Below are 24332 nucleotides of genomic sequence, written 5' to 3' on the forward strand. Positions count from 1 at the left end.
TGTACAAGGATACACAAAGCCTTGAGCTGCTCAATATTACTGATTTAGCTAACTTTTTAGCATGCAAATTCAACTTCGACTTTATTATTTAAAGTTTCCACTCAAAAATGTTTTTTGCTTATTTGGATGTTGATGACCTTCTCTGTGCAGAAAAGAGACATGCTCAGAGTTTGATACTGGAAGTCTGTTTTCACATTCATCTGATGAAAGGGGCAAAGTTTTTTCTGTTTTTTCTTACCTTAGATCGGAGTTTAAGACGGGATTTTGTGATATCTCAACTAGTGTAGAAGCCAGTCGTGGTCCAATGTGCAGCTTACTCAAGTGTGACGTGGAAAATTAAAAACTGCAATGCACATACACTGAGAAATGACTTTTCAGTGAACTGTGAGACATCTTGTGTCCAGTAGTTAAACTTAGGAAATGAGAAATATTTTAAATGTGTGAGAGGGGATAAATGTAATTTTAGGATTTTTTATTTTTTTAATTGAATTTTCTCACATTATTATTCAAAGCAGAGTATTTGTATATGTCTTTAAACATGTCTACGGGGATCCTTAACTTTATTATGAAGGAAATTTGCAAATATTTTGCAGCCAGGCTTTATACAGATAGATACACTTTTCTTAGAGAGGGACCACCTCTCAATTTAATAGCACAGCCAGTACAGATTTTCTGTTGAGTTTGATTTTCTTTTCTTTTTTTCTAACACGCTCCATGAACTGACTTGACAGCAACACCACCATCCGATCCTGACTGTTTCTATCCCTCCATCACTCCTGGTTTGTCATGGACCAGAGACGGGGATGCAGAGAATCATGGAGGAAGCTCCATCACATCCCAGCACAATCGATTGCATTGGCTCATCGCTCCTTTAGTTAATGTGGCTCCATGTTGTGTTTAATTACATTTAGGACCCATGCTCGCCTGGGTGAAACAGCATTACACAGCTAAATGTCCTCCAAGCGATTGTATATACAGTGGGGTCCGAAAGTCTGAGACCACTTCCCCATTATGGGAAATTGTATGCTCAAACCCCCTGGATGCAATGAAGATGTTTATTTATTACACAACATTGGAATGATGCCCTGATTAAAGAGCCCATACATTAACAGTCATTCGGTTGAAGTGCATTAATAAATATAGGGAAGTACAGTCAGTCCTGCATAGTTAAAGTTCCTCTCTGCCCCATCTCCTCTCACTCCAGCAAATCATTTTTCTCCTTTTACCCGGCTCCCCCCGGAGGCTGTGCTGTGCCACTGCAGGCTCTGCCAATATTACCTGCGTAGCTGTAGTCACTGCATTGTGATCAGGACTGTTGAAGACAGTTTATCTGCTCTGGGATAAGAGCTCGCTGTTTGTTAGCAGCTTTTGGGATCCCTGACACTGAGGTGACTGATCCGCAGAGCAGGTAGAGAGGAAGAGGAGAGAGACACTTCATGTGCCATCAGTACGGATAATATCACCAGAGAGACTGGACTTCTGCTGATTGATGTTGGCTGCCGAAAGAAAGAAAGAGAAAAGAGGGTGGGCGAGGGGAGGGGGGTTCGATATGTGTGTCGCTTGTGTATGAGTAGCTGGGGAATTTGTGGATGGTATGTGCACGTATGTGTGTTTGTCTGTGTGTTGTCTCATCCAGCCTGTGTGTCTCTATGATGTCGGTAGTCTCAGTCAGCAGCACTGAAGGTGGCGTTATTGCTGATGTTTTGCCTCCATCGTTGTTCTGGCTCCAGCTTCCCAAAGCGATTGGGATTCAGAGAGGAGAGGCTAGCGAGTGCAGGAGACTGACAGACTCCACTCTGAGTTCCACTGAGGAGTCATGGAGTGAGCGGATCATTGAGTCGGCGCTCACGCAGAGATATGAGACAGGAGACAGGCTTCTCGAAAAATGTTTCTGTGATGTTTGTGCTATGTCAGAAAGCTCTGGAAGAGGAGAAGAGGGGATGAGCGTGTGAGGGAGGGGGCGTGACAGGTGGTAGAGGTCCCAGGTCAGGTTCGAACCCAGGACATCGCAGTTAGATCTTCAAGCTTCAGCATGTTTCCTTCTCACCTTTTTTTAACTTATCTTGAAGTTGGAGTGAGAAATAAGAAGATTTGCAGTTATTCTGAGTCTTCCTTCCTTTATTTGTCTCCTCTCATCTTTGCCTCGCTTTGTCTGAGCTCTATTGTAGTTTATTTTTCCCTTGTTATGTTTCTAACTGATCTGCTGACAAAGGCGTTCTGAAAGTGTCTAACCTAGATTTGGAGCAGCTTTTATTGAGCAACACATTAACGTTTTCCACTGTAGGTGGCAGACCCGTACTGCAGCTGTTTCACAGTATAAGTTTTACCTGCTCCATATGTTTTAGCAGATTTCTTTAGATTACTGGCAATTTTTTAGTCCAGTTTGATTTTTGTGTTAAACAAAGAAATGCGAATCAATAGTCCAGACTCAGTTTATGCAGCAATAAAGTAACCAAAGAGAGGTTTTGGCTAGAAACTTTAATATGATCCTGTGGATGTGCTAAAAAAGAGTTTGCCAACATGATGGCTTTTGCTTCCACATGTTGACATATTTTAGTTTACGACAAAATTTTGGACCAAATGCTGTTCCAAAGTGGTCAGGTTGGACCAACACAAACATAGAAAGTGACTCAGCATTATCATTATTATTATTATTATTATTATTATTATTATTATTATAAAGATGGGCTTCTTCAAAATGAAAATATTCCTGCAACTGTGCCTTTCAGGAAAAATGAACAGGGATCGAATAACTTTAAAAATCTGCAATGGAATTTGAATGTTCACCTGCTGCTACACAGTGAAGTAAATGAAGTAGGCTGCATTTCAAGAAGAAGCTGGAAGTAACCTTTTGCTTATTTGTATATTAGCAGTGTTGCTTTTGTAGGTTTTAGTGAAACTCTCAAGCATATAGGATGTGTCAGCATCCAAGCAAATGTTTTAATAAAATAGAAACCTGCTTGACCTTGATGGGACATCCTACCCTGACTCATTTGACTCACCCCTTAAACTGTTCAAATAAAGTCACAAATAGCTGTCATGTCCATTCTTGAATCATTGTAGGGGATTGTTGTTTCCAGTCCTGAGTCAACTTTTATTTAGCCTTCGTTGGCTTGTTTGATCCACTGTAGATTCCTATATGGAGGCTTAATCCCATTCAACAAAACAAGTGTTTGCAGACAGAAAAGACTGTTTGGTCAGAGCAGGGTCTCAAAGTCGTTTCAGTTAACTTCCTTGTGATTGTAAACTTGTGTGAAGCTGAACTGTCCTGCTGTGATAAACTCTACTGTCCAGCAGCTTGTTTTATGCTCCGTGCAGCATAGAACAAAGATTCCAAATCACATGCAAATACCGTTTGACCTCGGGGTTGGATAGATAGTGTATAGCTCTGAAGATCTGTGTTTTTTGGAGCCATATCCCTCCAGGAGGTGCAGCGGATGCAGAGGAAGCTGGCTATTTTAGTCATGAATTCACTCAAATTGAATTCACGCATTGGTTATCACTTCGTCTTTTCCAAGTGTTCAGGCAGTCTGTTTTTCCAAAATCATCAAGTGCATTTACATACACCTATTTATATCTGCATTTTAAAATTTGTGCATGATACACCTGAGTGTAAATGCTGGAATATGATTTTTTTTTTAAAAATCTAAATATCGGCAAAACATTGGTGTACTGATAAAAGCAACAAAGGTCAATGGAAACAGACAAATGTATCATGACGTACAGTATGTGAAGCATGTGACTTATGCGTCCACTGAAGCAGCGATCCACTGAAGAGACAAAACACTGCAGCAAATGAAAGCATCACATCTGCAGGTCTGTATGGAGCCTAATGTTCCCCAAACTGATACACAGCACCCGACTGGAGAACTAATGCCACCAGCTGTCAGTCTCGACGAATCAACTCTTAATATTCATATAACAGTAGTGGATCGACTCCTGTGTTAATTAGCATCCTCTTTTGCTGATTTTCTGGAAATTTGGTTAGAATCTGAGATACATTTGGATGGAAACTTGACTGTTATTGACAGGAGAGTTGAGTCACACATGGTCTCTCTACTACCGTTTCTCTGCAGAAGCATAAATCCTCTGTCCTCCATCTTAAGGTTACGGGAGGAAACAAAGAGGGGGATGTATGGCAGTCGGAGGTGGCAGCTAAACAGTGTAACAGATCAAACCCTCCTCCTCCTTCTCCTCTTCATCCCAGGTCTCTGATAAACTCTACTGTCCAGCAGCTTGTGCTCGAGCCTTGGCGGACTTTGCTGCAGCCTGATATGACTGTGGTTGTCAGCAGGAACCGCACATACTCTTAATTCCTCTATTTTGAACACACTTTCTTGCCCTTTTCATTCTCCTGCTCTCCTTTTTGTTTACTTGCTCCACAATGGGATGTGGTTTGCATTGAGGGTGTGTGTTTTTGTGGCTGTCTGTGTAAGTGAGCGTGTATGCGTGTTCATTGTTTGTGCATATATTTCTTCTTGCAAGCAGGTTTAATGGATGTGTATTCGCCTTTGTGTACATTAAAGTGTGTGTTTTCCCTATGACAGCTCTCATTTTTTCGGGTTTGCGCTTTACTAGTTATCATCATGGAGAAAGTCACTTAAGGAAACCACAACAGATTAAAACTTATGAGAGGCGGTGTCTTCAAAGGAGCAAATGTCCCGCTTCCAAGAAAAAGAAAAAAGCCAGAGAGAAATGCTTTTAATTGAGAGTGCTGTTTGAGGTAAATGAGGGGAAAAAAGGATTATTTCATCATGAGAAAATTTTATGAGGGAATTCCTGGGGAAATGTCTACCCTTTGAGATGGTGAGAAGACTTTTTTATTTACAGAAACTTCATCTGCAGAAAATCCAAAGACAAAGATGTTAGAGGTCCGTCACATAGTTTGACTGACAGGACACGCAGCGAAGAAACACCACAAGAATATCTGCTTTATACAAAGTTAATCTTTAAACTTTACGTCTGAATTACTTTTTGATATCAAGGGACTCCTATTAAGTGGTAGACCCCCCCACCCTCGTGGAAGATCTTACATTTCTGAGCAGATTTTCACCATTAAAGTCTTACATACATTGCTTTTTTTTTTTTTAAATCCAGAGATAACACAAACGGTTTCAGGCAGCATTTTTTTTTTTTTTGTCTCACAACCTGAGTTCGAGCCTAGTAGGAAGAAAGATGTTACCCCATGGCTGTCTGTGGAAATCTGTATCAAAAGCAACTTCCACACAGTGGGAAGCCTTGGAGCTCTTTTTTAGTTCATGTTTCTCAGGTGCTCTCTGGTTGTTAGTCACAGGGGTCTAGAAGGAAATCTTAGAAAGTTGGGTGAATGGAGAGAAAAAACGACATGGGTGAAGTTATAAAACTGCTTGGGGTGCACAAAGCAGCATTTCTAGGTTGGAGGACAGTCCTTTTCTTTATACACACACAAAAAAAGTTTTTCAATATATGTCGGCTGTCATGCGGCCAAGCACTTGGAGGCCAAATGTGATTCACATCTTTCGTCTTCGGAGTCCATTGAAGTCACAGCAGCTGTTGAAATGAGTCTGTTGCCTGACGGACAAAGCGTCACTTATCCGTTGGCTCATGGGCTCTAATGACAGACAAAGCGGCTGTTAAGAGGTTTAGGTGACAATATGAAAGATTAGCCAACATGCTGCTCTTCCGGTTTGAGAAACATAGTTGCGAAAGTGAATCCACCTATTATAGACAATGTCTTAATCGGAACATGATTTGTGATTAAAGGGCCTGATTTGAAACCAATGAAAGATTCAATTTTAAGATTGACCTGACTCGTGTCAAGTTTACCTTGTGGTCAAATACTACATCTTCTGTTTAGTTTTTAACCTGTATTTGAGTTCTTCAAAGTGTTCTGTCAAGGAATTTGTGGCGTTTTCATTCCTATGTACTTCTTATAAGTAAAAAAAGACTTAGAGTAAATGTCCAGCAGTCGTCTGAAAGACTGTGCCTTGTCTTTCATTTGGGTGCTGTACAGTATTTGCCCAGTCAGTGCAGGCCGTCATATTAACATCTATCCAATGTCAAAATGTTTGTTGGAATCATTTACAAATCCCATGGAGAAAGATCATAATCTGTGTAGATCTCTGTGCAGCCCCAACTACCAAAGCTTGATGAAACATTCGTGTTTGTGTAGCAGAGATGTGCAGGGAGCCTGAGTGTTTGGACAATGCTCTGTGGCAGGACATTCACCACTTCACTGTAGAGAAGACTGAGACACAGAGCAGTGTGGGACAGGCAGCACGGAGAGGATGTCAGTGCTGGTTATGTGTGGTTGAAGTTTAGCGGTGGCCATGGAGCTACAGTACAGTAGCCTTCAGGAGCAAAGCCAGAAACTTCACTCCTTCTCTTTGTTTTTTATGTATCTTGATCATTTCTCTAAAGCACTTTATGTCAATCATGTTCGTTAAATAAGTGCAATTTTGGGAGTTTTAGGAGTTTGGCCAGACTTGCCAGTTAAGTGATGAAGACACCAAAGTCATCTATGTTCGGAGTTTAACTTCCCAACAACGTATCCCATTAATGCAGTGTTTTTTGGTTGCACTAGGTCAAAAAATGCAATGTTATGTTAGATAGAAAATGGGAAGTAACAAGAATTTCTGTCAGAGAGGAAAGAGTGTCATAAAACAATTTTGTTTCGTAATGACTGACTTGGTATACGTCTTTCGTGTCAGCTAATGATTGTGTTAAGAGAAAATATAAACATCAGAAAAGTACTGTTAAGTCATGTTAGCTGACGCTTTGCTTCTGAATAATTAGGATTACAAATCTGCTTCCTTTATTGCAGAAACTGAAATGAAAACCACTGAAGTTACTGATCCTTTCCATACTATCCGATACGACTTTTGTAACTTGATAATAAAATGAGTATTATGTTATCTAAATCAACTTTTGACCAGAGCATTCATGTTCAGATCATATAATTCTTTACAAATGTTAGTCAATGAAAGATTTGACATTTGACATTGGTAATATTGGTTGTATTGTATTACTCACATATTGTATACTAATATTTTAGGATTACTTTAGTCAGTGATACTGTGAACACATTTTGATGTTTTTGGCGACTGGTGTGGTCTAACTAATGGGCCACTGCACCGAAAACTAAATCAGTAAAAACTCACAGTGTTTGTCACACGCGCTACAGGTCACACAACTCCTCTACATCTCTGTTTCAGACAGACACTGACAGAGTGTCTGTTCTGTCTTTGCAGATTTACACAGACTGGGCCAATCACTACCTGGCCAAGTCTGGCTGTCCACGCCTCATCAAGGACCTGAGTCAGGACATCACCGATGGAGTCCTGCTGGCACAGATCATCCAGATCATAGGTAAATATCCATACACACACACATACTTGTCTGGAGATGGTCCATCAGCAGGAGAGAAACTTAGACATCTGTTAGTCGGTATATTGTGTCACTGACTAACAGAACTATCAGTATATTGTTTTACTTAAGGTATAACTTTAAGTATTTCGAAAAAGATTATTAATGATGCACAGATAAATAAATCCATGTGTTATCAGCAGTGCTAAAACATTGCATGTGTCCATGATTCATTCTATCTGCTAAATGAAGCGACCACCCACTCGCTCACACACACGCACACACACACACACACACACACACACACACACACACACACACACACACACACACACACACATACACACTGTTTGGTCTTTGTTGTGGTGAGTTGGAGAGAAGCTGTTCCCCTGTCTGATATTTGGGCCAAATCACAGCAGCTCTCCATTGTTTTGGGTGCTGGGCGAGCTGCTGCAGCAGAGATCTATGACTCTGACATCCTGGGCTGTAGAGGCATGTGTCTCCCACTGGAGCCCAGAGAGTATTTACTTCACTCTCTCTCCTTCTGTCTGTCTCCCCTTTTCTGTCTCTATGTCTCTCTTCCTCTCTGGTGTGCTGCTTCTCTTGGTGTCTCCCTTTCTATCGCTCACTGCCTAACAGTTGAAGTTTTTCTAGGTCTCTCTCTCTTTGTCTCTCTCACCCCTCGCGTCTTTTATTTCTCTCTCCGACCTTACTTTCTCTTTTTCTGCTCCTCTCTCCCTCCTTCTGTGTCTTGCACTTGCTCTTACTAAGTAGCACATTACTGAGCAACACGTTACAATAACACTTTACTGGGATCTGGTAGCTTGTAGTAGCAGCTGGAGGTGGGGTTGAGGGAAACCATCTTCTGTCAAAATAGGTTAACAAAGTAGATTTTATGCAAAACCTAACCAAAACTTAACCATAGAGGTGGCATTTTGGAAGGTGCTGGCAAATAATATATATATATATATATATATATATATATATATATATATATATATATATTTGGAAACATTTGTATGCAATGTTTTGGCGGTCAATGACAAATTGTAAATGGTAAATTGTATATTGCTTTTTAGTTAGTAACAGACGTAATAAACCATTTAGTAGTGGCTTTGCTCAGATTTGTAGTGTGTGTGGACCCCGAGGCCTCACTACATGCAGTCACTGGGGCTAAGGTAGCTATTAATGGTCAGCAAATACCACCAAACCACAGGCCGACAGCTTGTCGAACTACAATGCTATTACTTTTTCACACAATACAGTAATAAGTGAATTGATTACATTTTTCAAGTAACTAGATCCCAAAATTGGCTGTCATGCAGTTATGTCTTCTTTTTATGTCTCTTTCGGACATATTTCTCTCACACATTCTTTTTCTTCTTCTTCCATCTACTGTCTTTGATCTCTCTCTTTCTCTTTCTTTGCATCTACATCACTGCTCTGAACTTTTCTCTTTCTGAGACTCCCTCTCCCTCTGTTTATCACACACACACACACACACACACACACACACATGTTCCCGTCTATTTCATATGCTGCCTTTCTCACTGATGCTGTCTTTGTCTTCATTTTTTTCCGTCTAACTTCCTAACTCTCTTGTTCTCTCCAACCTCTTCCTCTCTCTCTTGCTCTTTCTCTCTCTCTCGCTCGCTCTCTCTTGGATTGAAACTTTACCCTCCCTGCTCGCCCGAACAGACAATGAGGCCAAGCAGGCCTGTCAGTAATTCTCTGGCGGCAGCTGACGAATTAGGCAGCTTTGCTTCCCAGACCTCTCCTGCGTTGCTCTGCACCTCAACACATACTCACGCACAGACACACAAACATTCACACACTCATGTAAATACAAACACACTCTCCTATGCGAACCTCAACAGAGGATTTATGCACCTGAACTAATAATTTGTTGGACGTCAGGATGTTAAAATTCAGTATGGGACAACGGTAAAAAAATCGATTTTCTTCATTTCCTTTCTCACGCAGCGAATGAAAAGGTGGAGGATATCAATGGCAGCCCCAGGAGCCAATCACAAATGGTGAGTGTTTCAATTTATATATTTGACTTCATCCATCCTTTAATGCACTGTTGCATGAGAGCGAATTATGTTTATGAGGAATATTTATCTGAAGTACTGGCTTGAAGAACTGCTCTGCTGTAATGAAGGTTTACATTTGTAGTTTTATACTTTTTTTTCACTGAAGCTAACAGAGCAGCAGTAAAATAAATTTACAGTAATTTACTAGATTGCAGGGATTACAGGCAACCAATGTGGCAGCACAGAGATCACACTACATTTTACAGAGTTCAGGTGATGCTCTCATCCATAGCTGCTGACTAAAGCACAACATCCCTTCAATATCAGCATACAAACCTGTGATTGAAAATGTACAGTACATTTTGCTGATAATACTTTTATTTAAGTAGGAATACATACTTGAAATTAGTATTTTTACATTGTTGTACTGGGACTTTTACTTAAGTAAAGAATCTAAATAGTAATTCAACCACCTGCCATGCCCCCTCACATGGGAACAACAACCTTAACGAATACCTTTGAGTGACTTAATTTTGAATGGTAACAGTCAGAGACGGTCAGCAGGGACAAAGTTTGAGAACAGGGAAAGACTGAACCCCGTAGTGTGTTTACAAAGCCGCATCTCATGAGCCAGTTGAAGCTGATTGTCTACCAAAGTTTGAACCATCACCTGATGCTTTCAGTGTTAATTTCAGACCCTGACTTCAAGCAACCAATAGTAGCAGTTCTAATGAAAGCCATTCACACACCAAACGATCTTTACTACTCAACAGGGTGATGACTGGAGTAACCACATTGCCACTTGACCAAAAACGCAGTACAGCCTTGAAAACTTCAAACCTTAACATATTTGATTTACTATGCCTTTTTCAATAATCTGTATTTCTGGCTGCCATGTGGCTGAGTGATGCTGTCGGTGTCGTTTTTCCCTCTGTTAATGAGATGACGGGCTGTATAACTGCTGATTGTCGTCACTGTGAGATAATTACCCCTCACTTTAACTGGAGTTGACTAAGTGTTTATACAGTGTTGGTTTGCCCTGGCATCTGCCCTCGTGCCATTAAAAGTGACTAAAGCTGTTTTGCTGCTTTGGTGCGTTTTCTTAGTAAGACACTGTGGGCAAGGAGTGTATTTGGTCCTGGGTGTGTTTTTTTTCTGTGTCAGTCTTTGTGCCTCTTTGTCAGTACATGCTAGAGCTGTGTTGTTGGTATGTATAGCTTGCAGTTTAGTCTTTTTGTTTTCATTTATTGCACCATTGTCTCTCTCTGCCATATTCGTTTTCCGAACTCCTAATCCCCGTGGGTTAGTTTTAACAGGTGACTTCCAGACAAGGGAAATCAGTGGATTTGACAAAGTCTCTTAGGATGTTTGAGGAAAATCAGGGTATCTTTCCAAAGGGTCCCATCACTGGAATGTACCAGAATGTGTTTTACAACTGATTTCACACGTTCAGCGCAATTTTCAGCCCTGTTTATTTTTTCCTTCATGGTGAGTCCAGCTGTAGTGGGAGCAGACAGTACACTGTGTTAGAAAAACAAGAGTAAAGAACCAGCATAGAAGAACATGTTAAGGTCTTGTGAACCCTGGTGTTCCCTACTGCCATTGTGTGGGTTCAATGTGTCAAAACCAGTTCTGGAAAGATATCTCCTACACATTTATTTCCTTGTCACATAAAGTGACTCTGGTCCTGGCTAGAAACATTTGTATGTGATGTTGTGGCGGTCAATGACAAATTGTAAATGGTAAATTGTATATTGCTTTTTAGTTAGTAACAGACGTAATAAACCATTTAGTAGTGGCTTTGCTCAGATTTGTAGTGTGTGTGGACCCCGAGGCCTCACTACATGCAGTCACTGGGGCTAAGGTAGCTATTAATGGTCAGCAAATACCACCAAACCACAGGCCGACAGCTTGTCGAACTACAATGCTATTACTTTTTCACACAATACAGTAATAAGTGAATTGATTACATTTTTCAAGTAACTAGATCCCAAAATTGGCTGTCATGCAGTTATGTCTTCTTTTTATGTCTCTTTCGGACATATTTCTCTCACACATTCTTTTCTTCTTCTTCCATCTACTGTCTTTGATCTCTCTCTTTCTCTTTCTTTGCATCTACATCACTGCTCTGAACTTTTCTCTTTCTGAGACTCCCTCTCCCTCTGTTTATCACACAGTGAAGAACCAGCATAGAAGAACATGTTAAGGTCTTGTGAACCCTGGTGTTCCCTACTGCCATTGTGTGGGTTCAATGTGTCAAAACCAGTTCTGGAAAGATAAACTCCTACACATGTATTTCCTTGTCACATAAATGGACTCTGGTCCTGGCTAAGAGTAAAGAACCAGCATAGAAGAACATGTTAAGGTCTTGTGAACCCTGGTGTTCCCTACTGCCATTGTGTGGGTTCAATGTGTCAAAACCAGTTCTGGAAAGATATCTCCTACACATTTATTTCCTTGTCACATAAAGTGACTCTGGTCCTGGCTAGAAACATTTGTATGTGATGTTGTGGCGGTCAATGACAAATTGTAAATGGTAAATTGTATATTGCTTTTTAGTTAGTAACAGACGTAATAAACCATTTAGTAGTGGCTTTGCTCAGATTTGTAGTGTGTGTGGACCCCGAGGCCTCACTACATGCAGTCACTGGGGCTAAGGTAGCTATTAATGGTCAGCAAATACCACCAAACCACAGGCCGACAGCTTGTCGAACTACAATGCTATTACTTTTTCACACAATACAGTAATAAGTGAATTGATTACATTTTTCAAGTAACTAGATCCCAAAATTGGCTGTCATGCAGTTATGTCTTCTTTTTATGTCTCTTTCGGACATATTTCTCTCACACATTCTTTTTCTTCTTCTTCCATCTACTGTCTTTGATCTCTCTCTTTCTCTTTCTTTGCATCTACATCACTGCTCTGAACTTTTCTCTTTCTGAGACTCCCTCTCCCTCTGTTTATCACACAGTGAAGAACCAGCATAGAAGAACATGTTAAGGTCTTGTGAACCCTGGTGTTCCCTACTGCCATTGTGTGGGTTCAATGTGTCAAAACCAGTTCTGGAAAGATAAACTCCTACACATGTATTTCCTTGTCACATAAATGGACTCTGGTCCTGGCTAGAAACAGCTGAGTCCAGACGGATGCACTGGTCACTAGGGGCGAGCTGCTGCAACACCACAAGCATCTGGCTTGATATGCCAGCAACCCCTGTGTGTGTTTGTGTGTGTGCAAGCAGCTAGGTCTTTGTCTCAGTCACTTACTAAGCCCATTGATCCACCACCTGCTCTGACCACAGAGGGTCCGGCCAGCTTGGGAAAATTAAGTTTGAGGAAGCAAGGTTGCTTATAGTGTGGGTGCAAAAGAAAGGAAGAATCTGACACACGCAAACACACATAACATCCACAAAAATGTAGCCAGTTAGCAGGACCACTTTTTTGAAAAATCATGGTTTATATTGTGATAGGTAAACGGAACAGTTTGCTAAGTAGTTGATTTGAAGATATATAAGTGCTGAGTTTGCATCAGGATATTTGAGACAAAGCAGCATAAAGTTGGATACTAAAACAGGTGCAGAACTCATACTTACTACACTGTGAGTAATGTAATTAACCATTTAATCCAGTAGCATTTAATTAGCTACATAGTGTGGAGAAAGCAAAAGGGGCTTTCTCACCTAACCTGTTTGGTTTGGTTCAAACAAACTCTGGTGCATTTGCCTGGTGTGGTGTGAAAGCTGTCAATCAAACTTTGTAAAAAACAAACAACTGGACTGAGACTGCCTGAAAAAGAGGGTCTCGGTCCCTTTCCAAGCAAATTTTGATAGTTTGTTTGTGGTATGAAAGCAAAATGGACTAAACACAGTATTTTTATTAAATCCCTCTGCTGATCGTGAACTGCCAAGGAAGTGGTCTTAAAAGTGACATATATATTTATGCAGGTCATTTGGTAACCATGGTAACAGTTGTGTCCATCAGGCATTTTCATTAATCAATCAGAAATTGAAAAAAATCATCCTCATTAAAAAAATTAAGTGAAATGTAGTGATGACACTGGAACTATCTCTGTTAGAGTAAAAGACACCTCTTTTTCGTCATGTTTATGGTTGTAATTAATCATAAAATGAGGTTGAGTTGCAGTCTCGACTAATAATTCTCGTAGTCAGTTATATTATATAGGTATCTTCTTGAACTCTCTGTGAAACCAGAGAAGATGAATAAGAACATAAGGCACCATAAACTGCTGCATGATTTGCTGTTAGTCAGTGTTCTTGATGCAGAATGACAGTTGCTAAAACTGTCCAGTCCCAAAATTACCTTTCAGTCCATGTGACTTTATGCTTGCAGCTGTTGTTTCATTTGTAAAAAGTCAGTGTGAACATGAACGGGGTAAAACTAAAAAGCAACAAGGTATCATTTTTTTCCTTAACCAAAGCACCCTAAGAGAACAAGGGGATGACACATGAACATCATACAGAATGGCTGTGCAAAAGTATTTTGTTGGGCTTGTTTATCCCATGAGCTTAAACACTGATATTAATCTGAAACCTAGGTTATTTACTGACAACCTTTCCCCTGTCCTGACAAAAACTAGAGCTATGTTTTAACTTTTGGCTGCATATTAACAACACGAGCTGTGAATGCTGGAAACCTGCCACTGGCTATCTAGCACCTGGAGCTTAAATGCCTTGGCCAGAGACATCACGGTAGCAGCAGCTGTCAGTGGAGGGGCCGATGAGTCTGATTTACTTCCTCTGCGCAGATTTTCCCCCATTTGGGGCTTGAAATGATGATCCTGGAGTTACAAGCCTGTTTCTCTAACGTGTAGGTCGCTGCTGGTTTGGTGAGTGGACTGAGGCCAACTGAGCAGCTGCTAGAAGCACAGGAGCAGAGACCAGCTCGGCATCAGCATCTGCAAGCCTCTCAACTAATCTACATACATAATACGCTCTTTTTCTCTAAACCCAGGTTCACAATGCGAGAAATCCACGAGTCAGTTGAAGGCGATCATTTCCTGTTGAGCTAATCCAGGAGAAAAACTTGGGCGATGTGTGGACTCTCAGTAAGTGTAATGGCCAAGAAAGGTTTGCTAGGGTTTTTCATAGACATCTGCTGCCAACAGCCAATACAAGCACCTTCTTTCCCTCAAAGTTATTCTGCTTCATGAAGAAGATGCTCCAGTTGCATCCATCACTGGAGTTGATGGATGCAATTTTTGATGCCTGATCAGATCAAGCTTCTTAATCTCTACATTTCCTGTTAACCTTTTGAACCCTTCCAGGTAGCCACTCCATGGAAGTCCCTACATTTGGCTCCTGAATAACTATTCCGTTTAGTGTAATTATAAGGCTGAAAGGTATCACCTCAAAGGTAGCACGCCAAAGAAGAGTAGAATTATGAATTAATAACCCATTTCCCAAGTTTCCATCCTCTACCTGCTCCAATTTGCTCTCATCAAGAACAATATGTAAAAGAGTCTGACCTTTGATCTCCTTACTCTTACAGTGTATTATTAAAGCCTGCATTTATAGTGTGCAGGTATCCTCTATTAATACTAAAAGGGCACATTTTGGTCACTTGATTGCTAATGTGAAATTGAATATGGAAATGTTACAGCTTTTAAAATGCTGTCCCATAACTTTTCTTAGACTTAGACTCAAATAATGCAATAAAATTTGAGTTACAGACTTCAGCCTTTAACTAATAGCTTGTTGATCCTCTCTTGGATCCCCCAAATCCCTGGTTTTACTGCTGTTAATACTGCAGACAGATTTCTTTTTTTTCCCCTTTCTTACAATTTGTCTTGAGGATAGAGCAAAACTGCAGCGATCTACAACAAAATGTCAGAACTTTACTGTGGCTATATCTGTATTGAACAGTAGCCTTTTGCAATAATGGAAGAATAAGTGTTTTTCCTCTGCATTTCTTGTAGGCCAGTGAAACATCTACATTGTAAATACAAATGTGATTCTTCACATTTGAAGCTTGGCGTTCCTAGTGGTTAGACTGGTCGAAATTGTGAACATGTCCGTTTTTGGTTTGGAATAGTTTTGGTTGGATTTATTTGTGTAGGAACAAATGATTGCTGGGAATTTGTTTATGAAATTGGGGGTGGGGCTTGTCTACAGAACCATACCCCCGACCACATATTTGATCACGGAAGGAGTCATCTGCAACCACTGGGCATGCCAGTGAAAATGATGAGAATGAGGAGGGACAGGAGCAGGGTACGAGGGGCTTTCAACTCAGTGGAGATTTGAGTCTGGTTCTGTTTCTTTCAACTGTAATACGTTAATACGTTAAATTTTTTTTTTTTTCAGCTTCGCGATAATAGATAAGAGTAGAGATGGAAAACGTACAGCATGGATGTGATTCAGTGGTTAGAAAGTGATGTGAGGCAACTTTGAAAGACAGAAGCTTAGGTTCGTCAAAGGAAAAAGAGCGTGACATACCCCGGGAAAGTTTTTTCATAGTTTGTCTTCTCTTCTCAGATCAGTTTTTAATGTCCTCTCCAATCACATCTCTCACTGTGGTCCTCACCTCTTATAGATGACTTGCATACTTGCAACAGATGGATTTGACCCTCTTCTCATTTTAGTGTTTTGGATATAAGTGCACGTGATGTAAAACTATAAATGCATTCTGTGGATGAAGAATCTCACACAGTGTTTGTGTGAATCCTTCAAATGTCTCACTCACCTCATGGCACACTCTGCAATCCCTCTCCCATGTAAAACCTTACGCCCTCTGACAGTGCACATTCTCATAATCGTAAAGACATCTAAAGGAATTAGATGCGAATCCAGGTTTTCAGTCGAGTGAAGGATTTTCTTTTTTTTCATTTGTCAGAAGAATTGTGCTCAAGCACAAGAAGGGCAGGCGGGGGACAGCAGAAGAGGCCCATTCAGCAGAAAATATGAAAGCCTCACAACACTAATCCTCCTCATTATAGACAGACATCATTACCAAACCACAGAGCTCTTCCCTGTAATATGGGTGACTGTGCAGTTTCACTTTCAGGGTGTGTGTATGTGTTTATGTTTAGCTTCTAGCAACCTCATCAAAGGATGTCAAAACAATTACTTGTCAAAATCTTACGTGAATGCAAAGATGCAGAGATCTGTCAGCAGAAGGCTGTACAGGTAGGGTTAGGAGAGATTACATCAAACAAATCACTACTTTAAAGTCAGGTCTTTCTTGTTGTTTTTCATTTGTGGTATTGGATTTTAAAGTGTGTCATGGTTATGATTTAGACTATTTGCAGCCTTGGCTCTCGCCTTTGATTTTTCTTTGGCGGTTGATTTACACTGAGAGAGCATTTGTGTGAAATTGTGATACACTTGGACACACAAATACACACAAATTTTAGTGCACTACATACAATATTTCATAGGTAAAACTAGTTTACGTTACACTGCTCTCTTGAAAGAGCACACCATGGCATTGCCATGCTGAGGAAAGCAGGAAATATGTCACATTGTTTTCATTTTTGTGTTTAAAAATGTAAGCAACTAAAACATAAACAATAATTTCTACATCCATTGTTAATTAATTGTTTAGATTTTAGGAGTTCAAACTCTTCAAATGGAGGAAGAAATTCTACATAGGTGTTGTGACGCGTGCAGGAAAAATGCATTATTGCTGAGGATATTTTAGTGTGGAAATTTACTGACGAACTGTTTACCTAAAGCTTCTGGGGAACTGCTAGGATCTGTCACAACACAAAAGAGTTATGTGGTGCATTATATTCCCCAAAGATATTGAGTGATAGGAGTTAAAGACATTTAACTCCTTTTACTCCAGCTCCCCTCACTGGTGACAAAATGTACCATTGTCAGCTCAGACCTGAAATACATTATGTTACTTCCTGGTGAACATCTCACTGAAAGAGTCCCAAAATCCACAGGAACAATTTGATGATGTGATCTCTCTGTGGAAGATGGGTGGTTGTTGCGCTTTGTACCTTTATAAACAGGGCTTATACACCGATCAGCCTCAACATTAAACGTGGGAACTGGTTTTAATGTTGAGGCTGATCCGTGTAGAGTCCAGTCTTGTTCTGAACTGAACAAAACCTTTCAAACAAGCAACGGGCTGAACTAGTATAGTATATCTTAGAATGCAAATCTGAACTGAAGACAGCCAGAAGCACACCGTGCTTACTGATGTGTGTCTGATTGGTGATGCAGTCGCTTAATAGGGCTGTGCAATATGATGATATATATCATCATATTACGCTATTCTATGCTATTGTTTATTTTTTCTGTCGCAAATCACACTCTTTACAGCAATATTTTTGGACGGCGATTGCGTTCTGCCACATGGCATGGATGCAGGCAGGAAATTTGCATGGAAGCAACACAAACAAACATGTAGGAGAGTGAATGTGACACAGAACGTCGTAATTCCGATCAGGAGAAGGACTCTGACCAGCAGAGACAAAACAAGGAGCTCGTGCCTAAAAGAGGGGCTACTTGTGTCGCGTAGACATGGTTTGGGTATGAAAAGTCTGACACAGACCACAAAAGAGTACTTTGCAAATTATGCCACAGACCGGTCCCCACAACAGACTCAAACACCACCAACCTCTTTTACCACCTACATAAGAATGATTTCAAATGGTACAGAGAGAGGCTATGGATGAGAGCCACAAAAGTACAGTCGAGTGCTCAAAACAAACCCCAGACTCAGACTCAGGCTTTTGCCGGTGGCACACCATATGGCAGAGGATCACCAAGATGGAAGGAGATGACAGCTGCTGTTGCAACTTATATCTGCAAAGACATGGCCCCAATTTACACAGTCGAGAAAAAGCATGAGTAACGAGCAGCGATTTATATCGTTATCTGGTTATGTAATGACCTCTATTGGGCTATGAGATTTTGGTCATATCGCAAAGCCCTATTGCTTAACATACAAAAGTAGTTATAATAGTCAGTTAGACTGTTCAGTATTTTGGCCTTAAAAGCAGGTCTGGAATTGGTGTGCTGCCTTGGGGGCCTAATTTAATCTAGGGTTTCTTGGAGACTATAAAAGCCCACTAGTCTCATCTGGGACCCATCTGTTAGCAGCCTGCACACCAGCCAGACAAGAGGACAAATAGCGTGAGCCACTCAGTAGTATCATCTTCACCAGCCTGATGCTTCATCCTCAGCACAGCTCACTATTATATCTCTGCTTCTAATTGATCGTGTTCCTAATGTGAGTCCCTGGCCCTGGTCCCTGCAAGACACTATTCCTCATGTCATTGATTTGACTACCCCAGCCCTGGCTGTCAGGCGATTCACTTATTATCAGAATCAGTTGGTCTATGATGTGAACTCAGGGCTTCTGAAACATCCCTGAGGTCACTGCCCAGCAATTGGCAGAGATTGGTTTAAAGAGGGCAGAGGCAGATGGCCAGTTTAGACTGCTGAAACTACAGCTATTCAGGGGACATACACCGATCAACCGCAACATTAAAACATCACAACATTAAAACAGGTGAGCTTGTGACCAGAGGGCTCCAAGTTCAAATAAAAGATAGTGAGAAAATTCCTCTCTGTCAAAGGCTGAGGCAGCAACAAAACCCATTTTTAAGGCTTGAATTTTGTCCAAAACACTGATTACCATGAGTGAAGTCAGAGTCATATCCATAGGCAGCAACTATTTTTGCAAAAAAGCTCTGCCAAACCGACTTTAGACTACAGTACCTGCCAAGCGCCAAACAGCAGACAGGCAAAGCTCATTACTTGATGGTGAACATAGTTGAGCATTTAGTAGCTAAAATAGCTAAAGACACAGATATTTCATATAGTCTTTTGGTCCTTAATGATTTGCTGTAACAGATAAATATGTGACAGACACATGAAGGGGAACTTTGACATAATGCTTAGAATATTGAAGTCAGATCCTGGAGTGATTTTGTCCACTGCAAATGTCACATTTTTATCATGTATCATTTCAAAGCAAACATTCGGTGTTTGCCAATCTTTGTATTTCATCCACATATTAAAAAGGATATCATTTATAATGCATTTCTGCATCTTGTTGGGGCCAAGACACATTTGTCTTGTTTTCAAAACAGTATGCAGTCAAAGAAAAAGAAATCTTGGGTCAATATTTTCCACTAATATGCGTTGAGAGGAGTGTGTGATGAATCTGTGATGACCCAAATTGGGATGTCTAGAACAAGTACCAGGGACTTGGACTCTGATCCAGTTGTTAATGTATGACTGCTCAAGTCCCTCACCAGCTGTTGTACTAAAACTCGCTCTCACAATGTGTGAACATTACTCCCTTCATTCTCTGACTGTTGTGAATCTTCTTTGTGGTCCATCTTCTTTTTTATTATGTTTCTGCAACCACCATTTTTTTTATTTATTTGGAAGCGGTGTGTGTTCTGGAGCACAAGCTGACCATCTTATATGTTAGGCAGTTTAGTGGCACGAACAGAGCACCCCGTGGCTCATTACTGGCTCACTTGTTGCTCAATAGGAAGCTTTTAATCACTTATTATGACTGAACAACATTGGCAGATGGTCTGTTATGGGAGCAAAGAGCTGGCTTGTTAAACTGGCGCAGTGAAGGCCCGCTAACCTTTGATCTAGCTCGGCCTGTTTGACTGCGACACACCAGCTGCAGCCTCTCTTGACTATTCCAAACGTTCCTTTATTCACTGTGAATGTTGTAGTTTGGATCAATGTAAAGTATAAGTCAATCAGTTCTTCCACTGAGCTCTGTCCTTAGTTGCTTAGAATAGCGAATGTGTGTCCTCGTTCCTTTTAAACACAGATCAGAAATCAGAACCCCTCCCACTTCCCATCCCATTTTTCTTGATTTCTTACCTTCTTTATCCTCTGTCGATCTTCCTCCTATTTCATTGTTCAGTATTTGCCCAAGGAGTCTTTGCAAGCTTATTCACTACGAGGACACCTTCACTCATGCTCTTACAGTAACGTCCCACCTCCTTGCCCTTAGTGAACTCGACCCACCTGGAACCCTCCTCAGCCACCCACTCAGTCTGACATTGCTGCAAGTGATCGCTGAGCATCACTCTTATGAACAAAGAGAGGCTTGTGGTCTGCTCTGCCTTCCAAAGGGAAAAAAACAACTGTGTTTTGTTGGTACAAAATGTCAAAGTTCAAGATTTTGGTTTTGATTTACTTTTAACACGTACTCCCAAAAATTCCAGTTAAAGCTGCACTAAGTGACTCTTGTGAAAACTCTCAGAATTTCAGTCTTCAGACATCTGTCGGTCAGTACACACAGAATACTCTTGTTATCACTCCAGCTTTATAGTAAACCAAAGGGACAAAGGTGGTCAAGGATCTCCCAGGAGTCCAGCTTTCTCTGGATATAGCACTCACTTACTGCTTTCATGTCATCTTTCCAGTGAGCAGAGGATTTTCATACCACTAACTATACACTGATGAATGAGGTGAATGTATGACATTTCGGGCATCTTCTGAGGACTCACATTGTGATTTATGCAGATGAAATGAGATTGAAGATAAGAGAGAGTCATTATTGGAGCAGCTTAAAAATGAGTACGCTCAACTTTTGGGCTGTCACTACTTTTACTGATGAAGATTAAGGGCGATATTTACTAAGGCTTTACGGGTCTTTTTTAGGTGCTAAATGGCCAAACTGTTGTTTGTCGTAAAGCACCACAGAGAGGTTTGGCAGGGGTAAAATGAAAGAAAAGCATCTCCATGTTACTGCTGTTACAGCTCAGAGACACAAAACATGGGAGGAGGGGATGGAAATTAGCTGCTGAGCCAGATTTATCACCACAGACTGACCACTGCAGCAGAGGAAACTGCATGTGACAATTAAAATGTGGGAAAAGCTGGTGTAAAATCTGCAGCACTGTTTTATCGGACACCCATGGAGGGTGGGAGGCTATACAGACAGAGAGAGAAAACAATGTGACACTGAAAATGCTCAGTGACTGCAATTGCTTAAAAAGTACTGCAGCAAATTATAAAGATGCTTTAAAAAGTTACTTTGCAGTAACTCTCTGTTCAACACAATATCACAAGACAAAGGAGTAATCTGACAATCTGTTATTTTTCAAACAATTTTACCTCCACATCACCCCATGCTTAATTTCTTGCCTTTAATGGCTCATAGCCAGTTCAGTCAGTGACATTACAATTGAAGCAGCCAATTATACTTTAATGATACTCATTCCATCACCGTTCTTTTTGTTGAGCTGGGTCATGAGCTCATTTAACTGGTATTTCCTCATCTTTAGCCCCCCTCTTGTTGGATGAATGCACATTTGCAGTTCCAAAAGTGCCTTCTCTTCAACCAGTAGTTCCAGTTCAGAAGCAGACAAAGGTATTATGCACTCTATTGTTTATCAGATGTGCAACAAGCTTCAAAACAGTACAACATCACATCTTATTTAGCTGCATTTTATGCAGATCAAATGAACTTTGGCTGGTCTCATTTACATCTGTAGTCTGAGAAAACACACCCCTGTATTGAAAAATTGTAATGATTCAAACTTTTGTGTTAGGCTTTGCAAATATCCCCGTAAATGTTTTACTATTTAAGCCACTGTTTAACATTATACAGAATTCCTGTTCATCAACAAGTACTATATTACTGGTTGTTTCTGTGCATTTAGGAGAGGACTGCCAATGGCATCATAGATGATTTTGATCATACATTACAAAAATAATATATATATTATTGTTATTATTTAATATATTAATGTCTCTTTTTACCTGATGCAATGTCATATACTGTAATTATAATCGTAATAATATACTGTCATACATTAAGTAAAAGAGCCAGAAAATGTAAAACAAAAGTCACATTGAAAGGAGGTTGAGAACCAACAGTCAGCAGCAGCGCTGTGAAGATATTTCTCACTTTGCAACAGATGCCTTAAGAGTCCGCAGCTTAACCTCACTGACCTTTTTGGGAGAAACAGCCTCAGACAGGTTTGACAGCCGAATGTGTTGCCCGTCAGCAGTAATGCTATCCATCATGTTGGTGATGTTTACCTACTCAGAGCAGGACTGTAACAGTGTGTACAGTCCAAACAAAAGGCAGACGAAACATTTGACTCCAGCGGCTGTCAGCTTAAAAGAAATACTTAACATTGTCCTCTCGCCCCTGAAAACACCCTCTGCTGATTTGTCCTTCTCTGCTACTTACTTTCATGTACTTTGGTGTGGATATTGATAAGACCACTAAATCTTCTTCTATTTTTTATGTTCCATATTTGCTTAAAAAGCCATCAACTGAGATGAAGTAAACTGAGATTAGATTTCTACATGGTTCCAGTGTCTGTCAGTCCTGTTTTTTTACATTTTACTTTAAAGGGGCACTCCATTAGCACGCTCATCAGATCGCATTGCCGTTCCATTCCACTTTGTTAATCTACCCTGACCTTGTATTCATGTTAGCTGATTTCATTTTAGGACAAGGGTTTATTTTGTTTTCTTTTGCCCTAACCAAGCAGTGGTGAGTGATGTATCTTTCCCGACAACATCATTTTCAGCTATTATGGGTGCTTTGGTACCAGTGGTCACAGTTAAATTAACATTTTTCACTCCGATCGAAGAAATGTGCTGACTTAAAAGAGGTTACTCCTCTAATTTGAGGTTGTATAGCTGAGTCAGTCTCGCTCTTGTCACCATTTTTCTGTCGCTATTTTGAATGAACGTAGCTAGGTAGCTAGCCAGCTTTGTAGGAAGATGACAGCCCCATTCTTAATCCCACCCTGTAAGATCTGATTGGTCAATTGTTTCTCTAACCAGGGCAAACAGCCGTCCATGGGAACAACAACAAACCTATTTGAATTGCTGACAGGTCTGCAACCAGTCCAGCAAGTCATTGGTTTTAAATGTGATCTGTGGCTCTGGAGGAGCTTTGTCAGGTCAAGTGACATCACTTGGGTGGGTGTTAAGAAAGGCAATATTGCATTGTGTTATGGTAAGTGTAGGGTCCAAAGGCTTTGGAGCCTGACCCATACAAGGGACTAAAAGTTAGGGTATCTGCTTCAATTTCGACTTTTCTTTTTTGGCTCTTCTGCCTCATCTTCATGGCAATGCAGTACTAAATTGATGGACTATACTTTTGATTGCACAACATTTCTGAAGAAGACCTCCATGATGACGGTTGCTAGGATATTTGCAGTGACACCACAAGATGTCTATTGTTCTTATGTTGTTGTTAATGTTGCTGATGTATAGTTACACTTTATTCTACTGTAGGTCAGGCTAAAATATGTCTAAACTGAAAAAAAAATTAACAACAGAGATTAAAGGGGGGGGGGCAAAATGACAACAAAAGCATTCTTTGCACAAGCATTGCTTCATTTTGCAATTATTTTTTGGAACCGCTTCATTAACAGAAGTGATAATAAGATCAGACTTGATAAATCAAAAAGAATTTAAGAAGCCCGGAGATTGATGAGGCAAGTTGTTGGTTCTTGTCACCCATGAAACATCTTTGTTTGACTCTCTCTCTCTCTCTCTCTCTCTCTCTCTCTCTCTCTCTCTCTCTCTCTCTCTCTCTCTTTCTCTCGCTCTCTCTACCACACACTCACACACAGCTTACACACACATGTGGACACACACCCTCTCTGATCAACAGATGTGCAAAGCCACATGGAAGCTCTCCAAGCTATTTGATGCTGTAAACATCTGAAAATGAACTACCATATATAATTGAGACATCCATGGCTTTAGGCTTGTGTTGCCATGCAAGTCCTGTTGATTATACATCATGTGTGTTTATATGCTGACTGAGCTAGTACTGTAGTTCCTTTCAGAAACAGGAATGTGACAGGCAGTAAAATCGTTAAAGAAAATGATTGTTAAATTTACAAGAATATGAGATATGATGTGATTAAAAAATCAGCTAAGAGCTTGTTTTGTCTCTGAAGCCTTGGCTACTTGAATCGAATGATTTTAGTTTGGTTTTCTTTTGTTAGAAAACATTTCATGA

General features: G+C 40.5%; 1 protein-coding gene across 5 annotated transcripts in view; it reads left to right on the forward strand.

Annotated features, from left to right (window-relative positions):
• The window catches only part of nav3 (neuron navigator 3), a 343409-nt gene that overhangs the window by 192174 nt on the left and 126903 nt on the right, over positions 1–24332 (forward strand). For all 5 annotated transcript variants that reach the window (XM_040143100.1, XM_040143064.1, XM_040143071.1 and 2 more), the window contains 2 exons: positions 7230–7347; positions 9328–9380. In XM_040143100.1, the coding sequence (XP_039999034.1) occupies positions 7230–7347; positions 9328–9380 (171 nt within the window). The remainder of the gene's footprint in view (positions 1–7229; positions 7348–9327; positions 9381–24332) is intronic.

This window comes from Xiphias gladius, chromosome 2 (genome assembly GCF_016859285.1).
Source record: "Xiphias gladius isolate SHS-SW01 ecotype Sanya breed wild chromosome 2, ASM1685928v1, whole genome shotgun sequence".
In the NCBI taxonomy this organism is placed as follows: domain Eukaryota; kingdom Metazoa; phylum Chordata; class Actinopteri; order Istiophoriformes; family Xiphiidae; genus Xiphias; species Xiphias gladius.